Raw genomic sequence first — 18,788 nt, forward strand, 5'->3', positions numbered from 1 at the left:
CATCGTGAACCGTGGGTTCACTTAACGACCTCTGCTGCGGCCGACCCATTTTTCAACCATCATGAGACACAAGCGTAATGGGCAGGGTCCGTTACTGTCGTTATGTCGAGGACTACCCGTAGATGCTGCGATGTTTCAGAATCGCTTGTCCCCCGTTTTAAATCAAAAGCTCCTTTTTTCAGAATAGAATCCGGAAGCAAAAGGAATAATGAGGTTCTATTGGGGTCAGTTATTGTTTTTAGGAAGAGGAATGAGTAAGCAAGCAGGTACAGGTATGCCTGCCCATAAATTAAGCGTAGGTAAAAAGCTGTGTCTCGCATTTCACAAACTGAGCCGTTGAAATTTCCTCATTCTTTCTTTTCATTCATTTCCCCTGGGATCTTTAGGTATTAGCCAATCAGGCGTTATAAAATAAAGACATGCCTATTGTGGTGGCCTGTTGGCCAGTGGCCCCTCCAGCAGCCGAATCGGAGACGGCGGCAGTGGCGTGGGAGTCGGGGTCAGCATCACCTGAGAGCTCTGAGGGGGAAGGGGGAATGGAGCTGGCAGAGAGAGAGAGAGAGAGACAGAGGCAGAGTCTGGGCCATCCATCAGCCCTCAGATGGAGAGTCAACAGCCCCCTGTGTGGAGATGGCTGATGAGGAAGAGGAGGAACAGCTGGGTCCAGTGCCTGATGCACGGATGCACAGAAGGCAGAGGAGAGGAGAGCAGTGGAAATCTATGAGCTGATCCTTGGGACGGAAAACCCATCGCTGCTATTGAAGCCCCACCTTAGCTCTGGGGATAAAAGGCAGGGGGGTGGAGATGAATAGGTGTGGCAGACAACTATTCAGGATGGACTTGTTAGCCTGCGAGATAAACATTTTGCCAGGACTGCCAGCATTTCTGATAAAGGAAACTTTTGCGTTCATGTCTGTTGTGACCAAGGCCCAAGCAGTGATTACTAAACACAATTCAGTCCTCAACAAACTTATTTTATTAAAACAGCTGAGAATGAATTCATTCTCGGCTTCGTCCATAACAGAATTTTTAATAACCAGTCCGTCGGCCTTATCACCAAACTTTGATGTCAGAGGTGGTATTTGCCGGTTCTCCGAACTGCTCAAAATTTCTGCTACCGGTTCTCCAGAACCTGTCAGAACCTACTGGATTTCACCCTTGGTCTTGATCCTCATTGAGTCGGGAACCTTTAATCTTAAGTGGCACAGAAAGAAGACGTCTTCCTCCAAAACCTTTATGGTTTCTGCCTCTTTCCTTTACCCCCCCCCCCTTCACATTCCAGAGGTGTTCTGCTTCCTCCAATATAAATCTTTATGGCTAAGGAGATGAAGCAGTTTTGGAACTCCCAAGTTCTGACACATCCATGATTGACCTTAATAGCCTTTCACCAACACCCTTCCTTCCTAACAACTAAAAGCCACACGCAACTAGGCACCATACAGCAATAGCGATAGTATTTAGAATTATATACCGCTTCACAGCGCTTTACAGCCCTCCCTAAGCGGTTTACAGAGTCAGCCTCTTGCCCCCAACAATCTGGCTCCTCATTTTACCCACCTCGGAAGGATGGAAGGCTGAGTCAACCTTGAGTTGGTCAGGATCAAACTGCTGGCACTTGGCAGAGTTAGCTTGCAATACTGCATTCTAACCACTGTGCCACCACAGTTCCTTCCTTCCTTCCTTCCTTCCTTCCTTCCTTCCTTCCTTCCTTCCTTCCTTCCTTCCTTCCTTCCTTCCTTCCTTCCTTAGCAATAGCACTTAGACTCATATACCGCTTCACAATGCTTTCCAGCCCTCTCTAAACAGTTTGCAGAGTCAGCTTCTTGTCCCCTAACAACCTGGGTCCTCATTTTACCCACCTCGGAAGGATGGAAGGATGAGTCAACCTTGAGCCAATCAGGATCAAACTCCTGCCTGTGGGCCGAGTTGCAGCATTCTAACCACTCCACTATCATGGCCCTCATAAAAACATATATAACTAATGAGAAGGAAGGACTCACTGGAGAAGAGCCTCATGCTGGGAACGATGGAGGGCAAAAGAAGAAGGGGATGACAGAGAACGAAGTGGCTGGATGGAGTCACTGAAGCAGTCGTCGTGAGCTTCAATGGACTCCAGAGGATGGCAGGGGACAGGAAGGCTTGGAGGAATGTTGTCCATGGGGTCGCGATGGGTCGGACACGACTTCGCAACTAACAACAACAAATATATAGAATATATAGAATAGAATATAGAATTTTTTATTGGCCAAGTGTGATTGGACACACAAGGAATTTGTCTTGGTGCATACGGTCTCAGTGTACATAAAAGAAAAGATACCTTCATCAAGGTACAACACTTACAACAATGATATACCACGCGTAGAACAGCCCAGTGCAGGCATTCTGGAGAGAAAGAAGTTCCCTGAAGATGGGCTCCAGCATGGGTCCAAAATCTTGGAATAATAAACCTTTGGTCTCAGATGACTGACCTGGATTGGATCCTTCAATCCTGGGACCTTCATTCGTGATTGACCTCTCTTTAATGAGATTCACAGGCTGTCATGGCACTATGTTGCCAACAGAGGGAGGCCTATCCTCGCCTTTCCGGCCCCCTAAGCGAGCTTGATGCAACTTTTACATATCCTCATTTCACCCGGGCCCCACAAGTCGGTGCCTGATATGCATGCAAGGAAAATATTTTTGCGTCGACTGAAAAGATTATCCTTTTCCATCCTTTGGAATGAAACATTGGGGGCATGCAGGGGGTTGTAAGGCCCTATTCTTGGAAGGGCCTGTTGCCATTGTGTGTGTCCCTTGCGTCTAATTTTGTGCCCTGGAGAATCTTCTGTTTTTCCAGTCAATTCATGGTGAAGGCTAACATGCTGGCTGGTTTAACTATCTGAGGCAGGGGTATCAAACTTGATTTCATTGAGGGACGCATCAGGGTTGTGTTTGACCTCAGGGGGTGGGGGGCTGAGGTGGACGTGGCCAGGGTGAGTGTGGCCAGCTTGATGTCATTCGTGTTGGGGCGCCTGTGGCGGCCCGAGCACTCTGCCAGGGAAAACGGGCTCCCGAGGTCCATTTTCGGCTGAGACCGCCTCCTGCAACCCTCTGCCAGCGAAAATGGAGCTCAGGAGGGCTGCCCATGACCCTCCCGAGTTCCATTTTCATTGGCAGAGGCACCGCGGGCCAGTCCTTCGCTGTTTCCAGGGCAGGCCCGTGAACCAGGTCTAAGCACCCCACAGGTCAGATCCAGCCCCAGGCCTTGAGTTTGACACCCCTGATCTAAAGTATCTTTTTTAAGTATTTGGCAAATCATTTGGTGGTAAATGGTGGATACTGAATGGAGTAGCCCTTCTGCAAGCGATCCATTAGATTGTAAACAAAGATTGTAAACAAAGGCCACGCTACTGAATTTTAGAAGGTTGCTGGACCGAAGCCCATTTGGACTTGCCATCCTGGTGTGAATTATAGTCCACCTCGGTGAGCTATAATTAAAAGTGAAAGCCATTGCCAAGGTTGTAAGCGGCTCAGACCTTGGAAGGCCCTTCTTTGTGGTGTTCCTCGGAGCTCCTGCATCAGAGGTGGGTTTCAGCAGGTTCTGACCAGTTCTGGAGAACCGGTAGCGGAAATTTTGAGTAGTTCGGAGAACCGGCAAATACCATCTCTGACTGGCCCCACCCCCATCTATTCTCTGCCTCCCGAGTCCCAGCTGATCGGGAGGAAATGGGGATTTTGCAGTAACTTTCCCCTGGAGTGGGGAAGGAATGGAGATTTTGCAGTAACCTTCCCCTGGATTGGGGAGGGAATGGAGATTTTACAGTACCCTTCCCCTGCCATGCCGACCAAGCCTCGCCCTCCAAGCCACACCCACAGAACCGGTAGTAAAAAAATTTGGAAACCCACCACTGTCCTGCATGTAAGACTCAGGAACGCAAGTGAGGACAGGAAAAAGAACAGCCATTCAGGGGTTCCAAGAGAAGAGAATATTTGTAGCTCAGGGTTGAATTGTGAGAACCTTGATGCTCTCTGAGCTTGGTTGTTTCCTTGTCGATGTTTCATGACCCAACTAGGTGACATCATCTGCAAGACAACAACCAAGCTCAAAGAGCACCACAGACAATCCTGACCAAGGACTCACCTCGGGGTTCATTTTTCATATGCCCCCAAAATGTCAAGAGTGGGACTATCAGAAATGATAATCAGGGGCTCCCAGAAATGGAATGGAGAATCTGTGACCTTCCAGGAGTGGCTCTAAGATCCTTCACCGGACAATGGGCATAGCCATCTGGATTGGCTAAACTGCCACTTCTCCAGACAGGTGATAGGTTGCTCTGAGTCTGCCCTTGTAAAACATTGCTGGATCCTGGCAGGGGTGAAATCTACTTACCTTCCCTAGCGGTTTGGAAGGGCACGCTCTGCGCGTGCATGGTTGCTTTGTTCACGTGTCCACATGTGTCCCATACACGCTTGAACCCTCTGCACATGCGCAAAACCTTCTGCACATGCGCAGAGGCTCAAAAACAGGTTACTTCCTGGTTAAAACCAGGAAGTAATGATGTCTGGGCGGGTGGGCGGAGCCTTGTGCTGCAACTGCTACCGGTTCTCCGAACCATGTGCCACCATTGCTACCGGATCGGCCGAACCGGTCTGAACCGGGAGCATTTCACTCCTGGTGGTAGGGGGTAATGTGACTGGGTGGCCAACTTTTTTTTTTTTTAACTTTTAAAAGCATTTTTTCTACAACCTCTTTGGCCGAAGAGGTTATAGAAAACATGCTTTTAAAGGGTTCTGACCATCCCAGGTGAGCCGCACAATCATCAGAGGCTTTTTTTTTTAACTTTTAAAAGCATTTTTTCGGCCGAAGAAAAAATGCTTTTAAAAGTAAAAAAAAAACACCAACCTCTGATGATCACGCAGCTCAGCTGGGTCAGAAGGAAGGGCAAGGATTTTTGCTACTGGTTCTCCAAACCACCCGCAGCCATCGCTACTGGATCGGATGATCTGGTCCGAATCTGGAGCATTTCACCCCTGGTCCAAGGGGGAAGCTGGATTCACTTAATAGCCATGTTACTAACTTTTATCAACTGCAGGGAATTCAAGCTTAACAACCGCGGCAAGAAAGCTCGTAAAACGGGGCAAAACTCACTTAAGAAATGTCTCACTTAACAGCCGAAATCGCTTAACCTTCGCAGATCTATTCAGTTACACATCACTGATCAAACCTTGTGCAATTCAGAACCACAAAAACTCACAATGAAGAGATGCTGTAAAATCCTGGGGTGCCGTTTGAATATATTTTCTTTTTATCCCTCTGTCCCTGTAGCTATTCTTTACTATGTCTGGCCTTTCACTGCCGTGCACAGCTATCCTTGTTTTATATCCCTTCCACCTTTAAAGCTATAGATTCTTTTCCTTTCCTTTCTAACGTTTTCATGGTTTTCTTTTCTTTTCTTTTCTTTTTTCCAGTATGACAGATTAAACCTCATCAAAGTAAGAACTCGACTCTCTCGTGTTTCCCTCAATATACCCTTCCCGGTTTTCCTTTTCTTCTTTTTCTTCTTCGTCCTTCCTTTGTCCTTCCCTTGCTTGAATCAAAAAAAAAGAAGAAGTTAGAATCGATTCAGAAAGTCGTTTGCGTGGTGGGAAGGGCAGGCTTCAGTGAGTATCTTTGCTGGGACTGAGTAAATCTTTTCTGGGACTTGAAGGCAGAGCAGGAAGCAATGGATGTAAAGCTCACCAGAGAGAGATTCAACCTAGGACTAAGGAGAAATTTCCAGTTAGAACAATTCACCGGTGGAACGACTTGCCTCCAGAAGTTGTAGGTGTTCCTTCCCTGGAGGTTTTCAAGAAGAGACTGGACAGCCATTTAACTGGCAAGCGGTGGTCCAACCGTAGCCACTTAGAAGACTTGTAGGCCTTTTTGCTGGGAATACTCAATAGGAAATATAGGAAAGAAGTAAGGTATCTAATTTTTCACAGAATAACAGCCGCGAGTTTATCTTTTGCACAGAACTGGAAAAACGAGAATATACCATAGGAGGAGGAAGTGATAAGGAAAATTCTGAGATGGATAAATTAACAAAGGAGATCAAAGAAAAGGAAAGATACAGAATATTATATCGTATGGAATAAATTGTATAATTGGATAGCAATTAGAAATGGTAAACGACGAAAAAAGGGGAAAAGGTCACCCCCAAAAATGGGTAGTGCATGAAAGAAAATGTATTGTTATAATGATAGGTGTGATGGAATATATACAGAAATAAGGGATAATGGGACAAAAAAATAAGTATAATTTAAGAAAACGAGAGGGGAAAAATGTAAATAATAGAGGAATACCGATACGAAGCTTAGGTAAAGAAGGAGTTAGTGTTTGTTATGTCTTGTTTTTTTAAAAAATAATAAGTATTTGGGGAAAAAAAAAGACTTGTAGACTTCCAATTCTCTAGCCAGAATTCTGGGAGTTGATAATCCACAAGTTTTCACCTTTGCCAAGCTTGGACACCCCTGGTAGAGGATCTCCTGATGGGTTCGAAGACCTCCAAGGTCCTTGCCAACTCAGCTATTCCACCCTCGGCTTTCAACGAGTTGATTCAATGCATTTCCTTGAAACCCCGAATTCTCCTGTATGTCTTGTATGTCTTGCCCTGATCCAACGGCCTAACTAAAAATTCTTGGCATTCTTTGTAAGAAAGGTACCCAAGTCCCTGACAATTTTATCCACCCGTTCCTTTGTCTTCTCCTGCGCATCAATATTCTTGAACGGGCTGAAGGAAAAACCATCATCATACGTGTTAGAAGGTGTTTAGATGTGTGCCATCTTTTCAGCATCACCTTGCCTAAGAGTTCCAACAACTCTTCGGTGTACCGCTTACATAAATTCCAATTTGACAACTCACCAGATGTTTCAATTAACCCAACGTACTCAGATCGATCGTTCAAATTCAAAAACAGACCCTTGGATCCGTTGAGAAAGCGGATATGACATCTTTTACAAGGGTCATAAATTTCTAATGATAACATTAGAAGATAGTCATGTTTATGATACCGTAGATGGGTCATTTACCTGCCTGTATTTCACCATCTCTTACCTTTTCCTTGTTTATGTTCCTTTCCTTTAAAAAACAGAAAAATTGCTCGGTCAAAGTAGTAACTACCAGTGTGGTTTGTTTTGTTCTGTGCTTGGTTTCCATTGTACGTTTTAGCTTCTCATATATGTATGTGTGTGTGTGTGTGTGTGTGTGTATATGAAGGTCTTGGCGTATTCAGGTCTTTTCCCGTGTAAGGTTGAGAATATCTTGCCGATGTTTCAACGAGGTCTTGTCGAAACGTTGCCAAGATACTCTCAACCTTACACGGGAAAAGACCCGAATATGCCAAGACCTTCATAACTATACCCATGAAATCCTATAAAAACACACACATATATATATACTGTATACATATATATATATATATATATATATATATATATATATATATATATATATATATATGTAGGTCTTTGGTTATTGGGTTTTCTCCAGCGTAAAATTGGAAGTGTCTTGGCGGCGTTTGAAGTCTCATTCGTCATCTTCAGGCTTCAGCTTCGTGCTTCTGGGAGCACGTGCTCCCAGAAGCACGAAGTGCTCCCAAGCACGGCTGAAGCCTGAAGATTACGAATGAGACTTCGTCGAAATGTCGCCAAGACACTTCCAATTTTACGCGGGAGAAAACCCGAATAACCAAAGACCTACATACAAACACCCGCGAAAACCTCAGAAAACATATATATATATATATATATATATATATAGGTTGTTTGCTTCTTAGTTAGATTATTGTTATCTTGTGTTTGTATTGTACGCTGCTCAGAGTCGCACTAAATTGGATGGCCTTAAAAATCTCAAAATAAGTAAATAAACAACTGCAACCTTAAAATATACCCTGAGGTTATCCCCATCCCCCAAAGTTAACTTTTAATGTTCAATGTTTTCATTGTTGTTTTTATGAAGTCGTGAGCTGCCCAGAGGTGCTCAGCAATGTGATGGGCAATGTATAAATTTAATAAATAAATAAAAAAATTTTAAAAAAATATTTATTCGGTCATTCAATTATTTGGGCCCAAAACCAAGGGAAAAGACATGGAAAGACAGCATCACAAAAACAAGAGCGGAGCCCAAAATTCATCACGGAAGTTGAAAAATTTAAAAAGTAAACGGATTTAAAAAACCTCGGGCACTACTGTTCCATTGCTTGCAATGTCACATTAAAAAAATAAGTATTGTCCCAGAACATAAATTTCACCATTTGTATACAATTTTATTTTATTTTATTTTATTTTATTTTATTTTATTTTATTTTATTTTATTTTATTTTATTTTATTTTATTTTATTTTATTTTATTTTATTTTATTTTATTTTATTTTATTTTATTTTATTTTATTTTATTTGTGTTGTGTTGTGTTTTGTTTTATTGTATTCTTTTATTTTATTTTATTTGTTTTGTGTTGTATTGTTTTATTTTATTGTATTCTTTTCTTTATTTTATTTTCTTTATTTTTCTTTTATTTGTGTTGTGTTGTTTTCTTTCTTTCCTTTTATTGTATTCTTTTCTTTCTTTCCTTTCCTTTATTTTTTTCTTTTGTTTTGTTTCATTCTTTTATTCTTTCATTTTTTTCTATTCTATTTTTCTATTCTATTGTATTTTTTATTATTTTATTTATTATTTTATTTTATTATATATGTGCCACCCATCTCATGTAGGGGTGACTCTGGGTGGCTTACAAACATTAAAAGGGCTGGATTTAAATCGGACCAAAAAAGAACCACATAACATGGGAGTTCTTCGAAAGAATACCAATTCTTCCTTGGTAGGGAGGCTGCATACAAGATACAATCCATAAAAACTCCTCCCTGCTAATCAGGTCCAAAACAGGCAATAAAGCTCTAGTTGCAACCGATAAGGCCAAACCAAATAAGACATATGTATCATCAGAGCCAGAACATTTGCAATCTGCCCAAGGGAGTGGAAGTTACTATACTGTATATAAAGACCCACGGTCATGAAAAATGCTTGTTTTGTTTCTCCAGCTTGCAGTTTCTAACGTCAGAAGGGATCTTGGTTGCACCAATCTTGAGGACTCTTTAAAAAAACCATCTCAAAAATCAATTCTCAAAAGAGATCTTTCGGGATCTCAAAAATTAACGCTCAATTAAAACACACGAAAATGACCGGGAGCCAAATACTTTTGGAATAAACAAGGATAGGGCACATTCTGTAAAGCCTATCCTTTGGATAACTTTCATTTCTGAATATTTCTCCAAGGTGGATCCAAGGGCTGGAACCGATCAACAAAATAAGGCGTATTTCATCCAAGTCCATCTGAAAATTCACACTGAAGTTAAATACAAGCTTCATCTTAATAATAGAATAGAATAGAATAGAATAGAATAGAATAGAATAGAATAGAATAGAATAGAATAGGATTTTTTTATTGGCCAAGTATTATTGGACACACAAGGAGTTTGTCTTTGGTGCATAGACTTTCAGTTTACATAAAAGAAAAGATACATTCGTCAAGAATCATAAGGTACAACACTTAATGATAGTCATAGAATAGAATAGAATAGAATAGAATAGAATAGAATAGAATAGAATAGAATAGAATAGAATAGAATAGGATTTTTTTATTGGCCAAGTGTGATTGGACAGACAAGGAATTTGTCTTTGGTGCATAGACTCTCAGTGTACATAAAAGAAAAGATACCTTCATCAAGATACAATACTTACAACACTTAGTGATAGTCATAGGGTACAAATTTAATACTTAATGATACAACACTTAATGATAATCAGAGGCTACAAATAAGCAATCGGGAAACAATATCAATATAAATCGTAAGGATACAAGCAACAAAGTCAGAGTCTCAGAGTCCGAAAACTGATTGGCTTCAGGGGTGGGTTGCGCTTACCTTTACTACTGGCTCGCAACAGGAATGCACGCACTTCTGCGCATGCGCAGATCGTCAGTGATGATGACGGGGCTGGTGGGCGGAGCCTCCTGCTGCCATTACTACCAGTTTGCAAGAACCGGACCTACCCGGGAGCAACCCACCACTGGTTGGCTTGCAATTTTGACGGCTCTGGCTCCCTTCTCACCAGTGGTTGGGTTGCTCCTGGTTCGGTTCGGTTCTTATGAACCGGTAGTAATAGTGGTGGGAGGCTCCGCTCACCCACCCTGACATCATCACTGACGAGCTGCGCCTGCGCAGATGCGTACACGCCCCCGATGCGAGCCGGTAGTAAAGGTAAGTTGAACCCACCCCTGCTTCTCACTACTACATTTTGATTCTCTTTCTCAGCCTGAAATTCGTCTCCTTTTCTTCCATTTTTCAAGGTTGCCACGTTCAGCCAGGTTGAATCATCCTTTGCTTTAGGCTGAAAGAAACTAAGCCGAGATCTATATGAAGCTGTTCACCAGCTGAACAGCCCAAGAAACCCGTCTTTGTGTCTATTGTTTGCTTAAGTAAACAGAAGTGAATGTAAGGCATTTGCTCCCAAAACTCGCCCAAACCACAGAAGTATTCTATAACTTTGCAAAACAAAACAAAACAGACCATCCCAATTGGTTGTCCATGTTGACTTTTTCTCTGTGGCAACAATGATGCCTGAGAAACATAAAAAAATGATTTACACCCCAGAGTTGAAGAAATTGATGAATAGATGCCATTTAGACATAAAGAGATTGCAAGAATTGGGTGGTTTAAATCTACCTGCTCTGTCACCCAAAATACACTCCCTTCAATTCTGCCCAGGTCTTTATTTCAGCCTTTATTCTCCTGCAGGCAGAACTATTGAAAACACAACCAAGGAATTTTACACAACTGTCGGACAGGTTCTGACAATCCGATTAAATCTCAAAAGTTCTCTTCGAGGATACCCACTTCCTGCCGTTTATATAACTTGCATACTTTACTGTGAGCCACAGAGATAAATAAATGTAAGATAATTGGCCGTATCATTTCTGTCAATTAAATTAATATTGGAAATGTGTAAGGAGCGGGACACATTTCCCAAGTCTGCACAACAAATCCAATTGGACTTCTAGAGTTGCAGCACAGGCCGCAAGTTCTAGCTTCAAAATGCGTAGTTATAACCTCTTGAGTCCCTCCTATTGTGTATTTGGCGTTTGATATTTAAACTCAAAAACGAAAGGCAGTTGATCAGTGCTTGGATTTTCCTGATTTAAAAAGAAATCTTGAATGTCAATGGCTGAGACTTGGGATCAATTGCTGTTGACAATCAACGTTCTAACTTGGCCAACAAGTTGTGATAAAAACCTACAAGTCGGTTCTAGAAGCCATGAAGTTTCTCTTTTGCTTCTCCATCATGTCTAGTTTCAGGGATGCTAGCCAACTCTTGGCACAACATTTCCAATGTTTTGGGTGGTTGCAATAGCTAGTTGCAACACCCGTCGCTACCGGTTTGCTCGGGCGCATGGGCACGTGATGCTTCTGCCCATGCACAGAAGTGTCCGGTGTGTGTGGGCGGAGCCTCCCACCGTCGCCGCTACGGGTTTACCGGTCCAGGTAGAACCGGTAGCAACCCGCCATTGAGTGGTTGTCGTTTCTCTCACCCACCCTTCATTCTTCTTCCTTTGCTTACTCCTGAAATTCCATACTAACTGCGGTTTTTTTCTCTCTCTGTTTGTTATTTTTATTTTCTCTTTACAGAAAAGCCAGAGCTGGTACAATGTAAGTATTTCAGTTTTTTTTTTTTTAAAAATATATATATATATATTCTTGTTGCTTGCATGAAGGGAAGAATGGTTAGGAAGAACGATTAACGAGTTTTTGCAATTTCACCCTTCAGCATGAAAAGGATACGAAATGAGGGCAGATTTTGGAGTCGCCGTGGATATTAGCTTTTTATTAACAAGAACCGTATATTAAATCATAGATATTCTTCTGCGTAGAAAGCCCCTTGTGACTGCCAGATTCTTAGAATCTGTGGTCGCAAAACATCAAAAAGGAATCACATGGTTTTTTGTCTAACAAGCCCCATTTTATTCAAGTTTTTCTGACTCATTGCCCCTCTGACGAAGTGAGCTGCAGCATAAGAAAACTTTAATAACACTTTTAATCAAATTTGCCAGGCAGAGATAAGGGGCTACCAGAGGCCTCCTGAATTTTTTGCTAGGGCCGTAGTAAAAATGGGCAAATTTTATCAAGCCCAACGAGACAGGAAATCAGATGCAGACTATGTGGGTGTATTCAGAAGGGAATGAATGTTATGTTTTTATGCAATTTTTAATACGCTCTTTCCTTTTGTCTCTGGATTTTCTGTTTTCCACATTTACGGGTGTTATGTAGGAAACGCTGATGAATTAACTTTCATAAGCATAAATTGAATATATGTTGGGGGCCTGGTTGGATTCTTTTCCTGGGGGGAAGAAAAAACACATGGAGAATTCTGAATCTAAACAGAAGAAACATTTGTTAATTATTTTCCCTCCATGCAGTATCTTACATTTTAGACCAAGAGACCAGCCGATCTCACGCACCCCCATATGTAGTTTTCTTCCTTAAATATCAAAGCAACAAGTTTCTTTATTTTAACTTTTGGTTGAACAATAACCTGTCTAGGTGGCTCGGCGGCTAAGACACTGAGCTTGTCGATCAGAAAAGTTTGGCAGTTCGGCGGTTCGAATCCCTAGTACTGGTCTTTTGCGTGAGCAGGGGGGGTTTGGACTAGATGACCTCCAAGGTCCCTTCCAACTCTGCTACTGTTTTCAAACTCGGCCTCTTCTGAACTTGAAATCGTGGCTTGTACGAAAGAGGAGATAATGTTCAGATTATCGGACAGTTTCCGCTGCGAAGGGGCCATGCCACAAACACAAAGGAACTTTCCGTTTGTTAAGTTGAAATGTGCTCTCTGCATCTTGCATGTTTAAGGTCTGTTTTTCCTGGGTGGTGAATTGATCCCACGGTGGACTAATTCTCCTTAGGAAGTCTTTGGAAAGACTTTGCTTTCCTCACACCCCGATGGCCCTGGCCCCACCTCAGCCTCCGACGCAGAGCCCTCATCTGGGCCTTCCCCAGCCTCCAGGACTGGCCCACGCTCTTCCTCAGCCTCATCTCTCTCCGAGTCTGTTGCCAACTCTGCAGGCAGCTGGTGGACCACAACACTGATATCTATCCCTTTGTATGTCTGCCAAGAGAGTTAAATTTGTTACACTCTTCTTCTTTGCTCCTGTGAATTTGGATTGGAAAAAAAAATGATTGAAAAAATTTACAATTTCCTCTTAAAATACAAAATGGAAGATGAAACAGTAAAAGAGACGATTTGTTGGGCAAAAAACTTCGGTCATAATATAGAATTAGAAAAGTGGGACAAAGACTAGATTACCCCCATGCCTAGTCCAGCACTTTAACCTCTAGCAAGAACGATACGTTGAAATTGGCTGGTAGTGCTAGCTGCTTGCCGCGTTACTAAGTAATAGTGTTTGTACAACGTGGGTAATTGTATCGTAGGAGATTATCCATGGTTGACAGCGGTCAAGTAGACTCCCAATGGACATTTCCTTTTCAAAATACCAGTGTAGCCAGCCAATAAGTGTCTTTTCATAGATGGCGCTCCCAAAACCAACTAGGACAAATCATCGGTGTGAAGTTTGTGGTATTAAGAGGTTGATGGCTCAAGCCAAAAAAACAAAAAAGGTTGCAATTGCTTTCAAACACTAGGTCAGCAGTTCTCAACCTGTGGGTCAGGACCCCGTTGGGGGTCGAATGACGATTTGCCAGGGGTTGCCTAAGACCATCGGAAATATGGGAAGTATACTTGCGAGTCGAAGAATCGCGCTCCAATGGTTGACTTCACAAGCCAGCTGCAGGCTCTTCAAATCGCTAGCCGAATTTGGCTTCAGGCGTGATCAATTTAAAAAAAGAGAAATCTTTGCTCTGATGTCTCCCTCTCAAGCCAGCTGCAATCACTCCCAATCGCTAGCCTAATCTGGCTTCAGGCGCGATAAACTTAATAGGGGAGGAGTCTCTGCTTTAATGCCTCCGTCCTCAAGGCAGTTCAAATCGCTAGCCAATACGGCTTCAGGCGCGATAAATTCAAAACAAAAATAATTTTACAGTTGGGGGTCGCCACATCATGGGGAATTGTATTAAAGGGGTCGCCACATCGTGGGGAATTGTATTAAAGGGGTCGCAGCACTATAAAGGTTGAGAACCACTACACTAGGTGATGGTTTGGCTAACGTTCTGAGACAGGTTTTGTATTTCATACGTGCATGTAAAGGAAGCGGCACCTGTCCTGTCCTTCTTGTTTTATTTATGTCACCTTGTTTCTCCTCCATGTGCCTTCAGCATGAAAGACAACACATCCGAAGAGTAAGCAAAGCCTGCTCTGTCGCTGGATTTAATTTTTCCCTCGTCCTCCCGCTCTTCCTCCCCAGATGAAAACAGTGCTGATAGAATTGGGCTGGTTTCCTTTTTTCTCCCCGCCGCCCCCTAAATCAAGATCTCAAAATCCCACTTTTTATTGCGCTCTTGAGTCCCGGAAGGCTGCCTGGTTCTGTTTTATAATGCTAATGGTCTGAAATGAAACATTTAAAAAGAAGAATTCTGGATACTACCCAGATTTGAAACGCCTCTCCTCTTAAATTCTGAAGGAAAAAACAAAAAAATTCGACTAACATTTCTGTGGGTTGTGTGGGCCACTTATTACACATAAAACCGTTACTTACGGAGCTGTAGAACCTCTGCCTTAGAATGGACTCAGACAGTGGTGGGATTCAGCCGGTTCGCACCACTTCGGGAGAACCGGTTGTTACCTTTCTGAGCCGTTTGGTGAACTGGTTGTTGGGAGAAATCATCAGGGCAGAGAACCGGTTGTTAAATTATTTGAATCCCACCACTGGACTCAGACCTTGTACCTTCTTAGAAGACCACTGATGGTCAAGTCGTGATGGCACCCAGCTCTATTCTTGCAGGTTTTTGCTTGTGGTTTGATCTCCTACCAGCCTTCCTTACTGTCGTGGTGTCCCTCTTGCTAGTCCTTCCTGTCGCTATGGTTCCCGTGAACTTTCTGAGCTGCAAAAGTTCATCTCGCCTCCCCACCTTTCCAAGCAAATCATCCCCTGTAGGCTTTCATCCGTAGAATCTTGTGTCCGTCCAAGCGCTGTCCACCTAGCTAGCTTCCTAGAACCATGTTCTTTTGCATGTCTTGACCATTTTAACTTGATTTGAGCGTGTTAGCCTTAGTATTAGCAGGCATCTTGGCTTCGTAGCTGTCTCCGTAGCCCATTTCCCATGAGGATTTGCTGCGTTGGGCGGGTGACAATCTACTACATGGGTGGTCCTTGACTTAAGACTCTAACAGAACTCAGAATTTTCCTTTGTGAGTCATGATGCAGAGCAGGTGTACTCGATTTCATTGAAGGCCACATCAGGGTTGGGTTTGACCTTGGGGAGCCAGGGGTGGGGGGGCTGTGGCCAGGGAGGGCATGGCCAGTTTGATGTTACTCGTGTTGAGGGTACCTGTGGTGGCCCGAGCACTCTGCCAGAGAAAATAGAGCTTGAGAGGACTGTGTGCGGTCTTCTCGAACTTCTTTTTTGCTGGCAGAAGGCTGCAGGAGGCTGTCACAGCCAAAAGCAGAGTTTGGGAGGCTGCGCGTGGCTCTCCTAAGCTCCGTTTTTGCTGGCAAAGGCACCGCATGCTGATCCTTTACTGTTTCCAGAGCAGCCTGCGGGCCAGATCTAAGCACCCCATGGGCCAGATCCGGCCCATGGGCCTTTAGTTTGGCACCCCTGTTGTAGAGGCACCCACATGATTGGATCCAATTTCATAACTTTGTCTGCGACCGTCATTGAACGAATGCCATGGTTCTTCAATGAACACAGTGTTCGTTCAGCGGACGTCATGGTCCTTAAGCAACTCCATGTTTTTCCAAGGATATTTTTTGCCAAAAGGGCTGAAAATTGGCAAAAAAAACCAACAACCACTTTCATGTGACCGCAGAACACCGCAACTGGCCATGAAGTTGAGCTGGTTGCCAAGGATTGGAAATGTGGTCATGCAACTTTGGGTGTTTGGCAGTCCAGAACTGGGTTGTAAATAGCTTTTGTTGGGTCCTCCATCACTTTGAATAGTCACTAAGAAACTAGTTAGTGTTTCATAGTGAGGATTACCTGTACTTCGAGTTCATATTTTGAATTGTTTGTTTTAGGAACAATCTGGGTCCTCATTTTACCTACCTTATAAAGGATGGAAGGCTGAGTCAACCTTAAATTTTGATTTAAGTGATATGGTCTGCAGTAAATATAACTACCCTGTTTCCCCCAAAATAAGACATCCCCTGATAATAAGCCCAATCGGGCTTTTGAGTGCATGGCAATAAGGCCAAGCGCTTATTTCAGGGTTCAAAAAAAATATAAGACAGGATCTTATTTACGGGGAAACACAGTAGGTTGGGGATTAATTTAAAGTGAATTTATTATATGATGTAATACTTCAAACGGACTCGGTGACTTAATCAGAATGCGACTTGTTCTCGTTTTAAGGCATTATATTTTAATTGTTTATTTTTTAAAACAATTTGAACCTATTTGAAAAAGTTTTCACATAGAGTCTCTCTCAGGTTAATGCCTTCTTTAACTGATGTGAAATACAGGGGAACCCTCTGCCCCATAGATCGCAAAGCGGGGGGGTTGAACTGGAAGACCTTCAAGATCCCTTCCGACTCTTGTTATTCAGTTAAACATATTTCTGACTGAATGTATTCCAGTATTATGGGCTGGCTCGTCATCTGTCGATACCTGTAACCGAGGCCTTTGGCTCAGTGCAAATAAAACAAAAGCATCAAGAGGATAATTGTGTGTGTTTTGCACTCATAAATAGGTGTGTGTCTGGTTTTTTTTAAAAAAGTTGAGCTACAGTATAACGATCCCAATCATGAAATTCTTTTCTTCGCCTTCTAGTTTTTCTTAAGATCCGCACGGTAGCTTCTCCTTACCACCATCTCGTGTTCCGACTGCTCTCTATCCTTTTGTGGCCCGCAGTTTTTGGATCTGATGACCCTCGTCCCTTCTCATGGATCTTGTTGACCTGGGCAGGTCCCTTCCCCACCTGCCACGCTTTCTGTCCCATGCTCTCTTTTGTTTTCCTCCTGGGTTTTTTTCCGTAACCAAAAACACCTTGCATTGAAGGAAGTCAACCAACCCAAGAGACTGAGCCATTGTGTCTCCTGCTACGTCACCCACCTCAACACCACCCAGTCATTAATCGTCTGCTCTTCCTGTACCAGACTGTCCTAGCTCCTTCTGTTTGCGGTAGAGTTAATGTTTACACCCTTCTCTGCTTCTCCAAGGGCCGTTGACTTCCACGTTGGGTAGGGTGAGAGAGATAAACATCTTTCTGAACTTTCGGAGGTTTCTCCCATCTCTTCATCGATCCATCCATCCATCCATCCATCCACCCATCAATCAATCCAGCACTGAAAGGACTCCATTGTTTTCACAAGTGTTCCATCTACCATCTACCAGTTACTCTGGTTTCGCCCGGGATAGACCAAGGTTGCGTTTAGCAGCTGATGTCCTACGTAAACCATGAAGTTAACTTTACCCTCCCCCTCCCAAAACTGCATGGGTAGATATAGGTAGTCCTCCATTTACGACCACAATTGAGCCCCAAAATTTCTGTCAGAGATTTGTTAAAGGAGTTCTGCCCCGTTGGCTGTGGTTAGAAAGTGAATCACTACAAGTTGTTATGTTAGTCACACAGGTTCTTCAGTGAATCTGACTTCCCCATTGGCTTTGCGGGTGGGAAGCAGTAGTAGGTTTCACTTACCTTTGCTTTGGAACTGAGAGCGCGCGCTCATGCGGGGGCTCACTTTGCTTGCACGCGGCCCTTCTGTGCATGCGCAGGGTGTCTGTGATGGTATCCGGACGGGTGGGCGGAGCCTCCCATCGCTGCTACCAGTTCGCCCGAACCCGGGCAAACCGGTAGAAACTCACCACTGGTCGGAAAGTCACAGAAAGGAATCACATGAGATCCTGCAGCCGTGTGGGACTACGAGGCTGCCCTGCCCACATCACTCTGCCGGCCCCCACCTGGAGGCCAAAAATGGGATGCACGGAGGCGCCAGGAGGCCAAAAACAGGCCCGTGTTTGGCTTCCCCAGCTGAGAGACAGAGACAGAGAGACACAGAGAGAGAGGGAAAGAGGGTGTCGTGTCCCACTCCTCCGCTGACGGCCGGGTCAGGGAAATCCGAATCAGGTGTGCCTCTGCAGCTCTGCCAAAGTCCTAGCAAAGTCCTCAGGGCAGGCAGGAGACCAGAAAGTGACTTCAGCAAGATATGTTTAGACTTTGCCTGACTCAGAGAATGCCAGAAAGCAGGTCCTTTATATAGGCCATGGGGTGTGGCTCTATGACTCATCCAGGCCTGCCTTTCCCTTCCTTCTGTTGCCTCCGTCTATCAAGTCTTCTGACGCGAGGGTCACACCAGTCTGCAGCTGTTGGCAATTGACCTCCCTCAGGCTCACATGCTGTGGAGGAGGGGGAGGGGTCTAGTTGCTCCGTTTGCCTGGGCATGGAGCCAGAGTTGGGGGCTGGAGATACTTCCTCCTCTTCAGCCTGTCTGGGCATGGAGCCAGGGCTGGGGTCGGGAGGCATACTAGGACATTCCTCCGTGTTCGGAAGCAGATAAGAAGGCCCCGGCTGTGGTGAGATCGGACGAGACACAACAGAGGGAGGGAGAGAGGGAGGGGGAGAGAGAGACACACACATGCAAACAGAAGTTCCTCACCTCCCTCCCAGG

The 18,788-nt window shown here is 43.9% G+C and overlaps 1 protein-coding gene across 6 annotated transcripts in view; it reads left to right on the forward strand.

Moving 5' to 3' along the window:
* Window positions 1–18,788, forward strand: part of GRAMD1B (GRAM domain containing 1B) — a 186,087-nt gene that overhangs the window by 128,606 nt on the left and 38,693 nt on the right. For 3 of the 6 annotated variants that reach the window (XR_009156497.1, XM_058194594.1, XM_058194595.1), the window contains one exon: window positions 11,698–11,718. Coding sequence is in view for 5 of the 6 variants with exons in the window: in XM_058194594.1 (XP_058050577.1) it covers window positions 11,698–11,718 (21 nt within the window). In the remaining variant the exon portion in view is untranslated. Of the gene's footprint in view, window positions 1–11,697; window positions 11,719–14,337; window positions 14,736–16,950; window positions 17,393–18,788 lie in introns of those variants that run through there. The other 3 variants (XM_058194599.1, XM_058194600.1, XM_058194598.1) reach the window with 2 other exon arrangements.

Source organism: Ahaetulla prasina, chromosome 9, assembly GCF_028640845.1.
Source record: "Ahaetulla prasina isolate Xishuangbanna chromosome 9, ASM2864084v1, whole genome shotgun sequence".
Classification (NCBI taxonomy): Eukaryota; Metazoa; Chordata; class Lepidosauria; order Squamata; family Colubridae; genus Ahaetulla; species Ahaetulla prasina.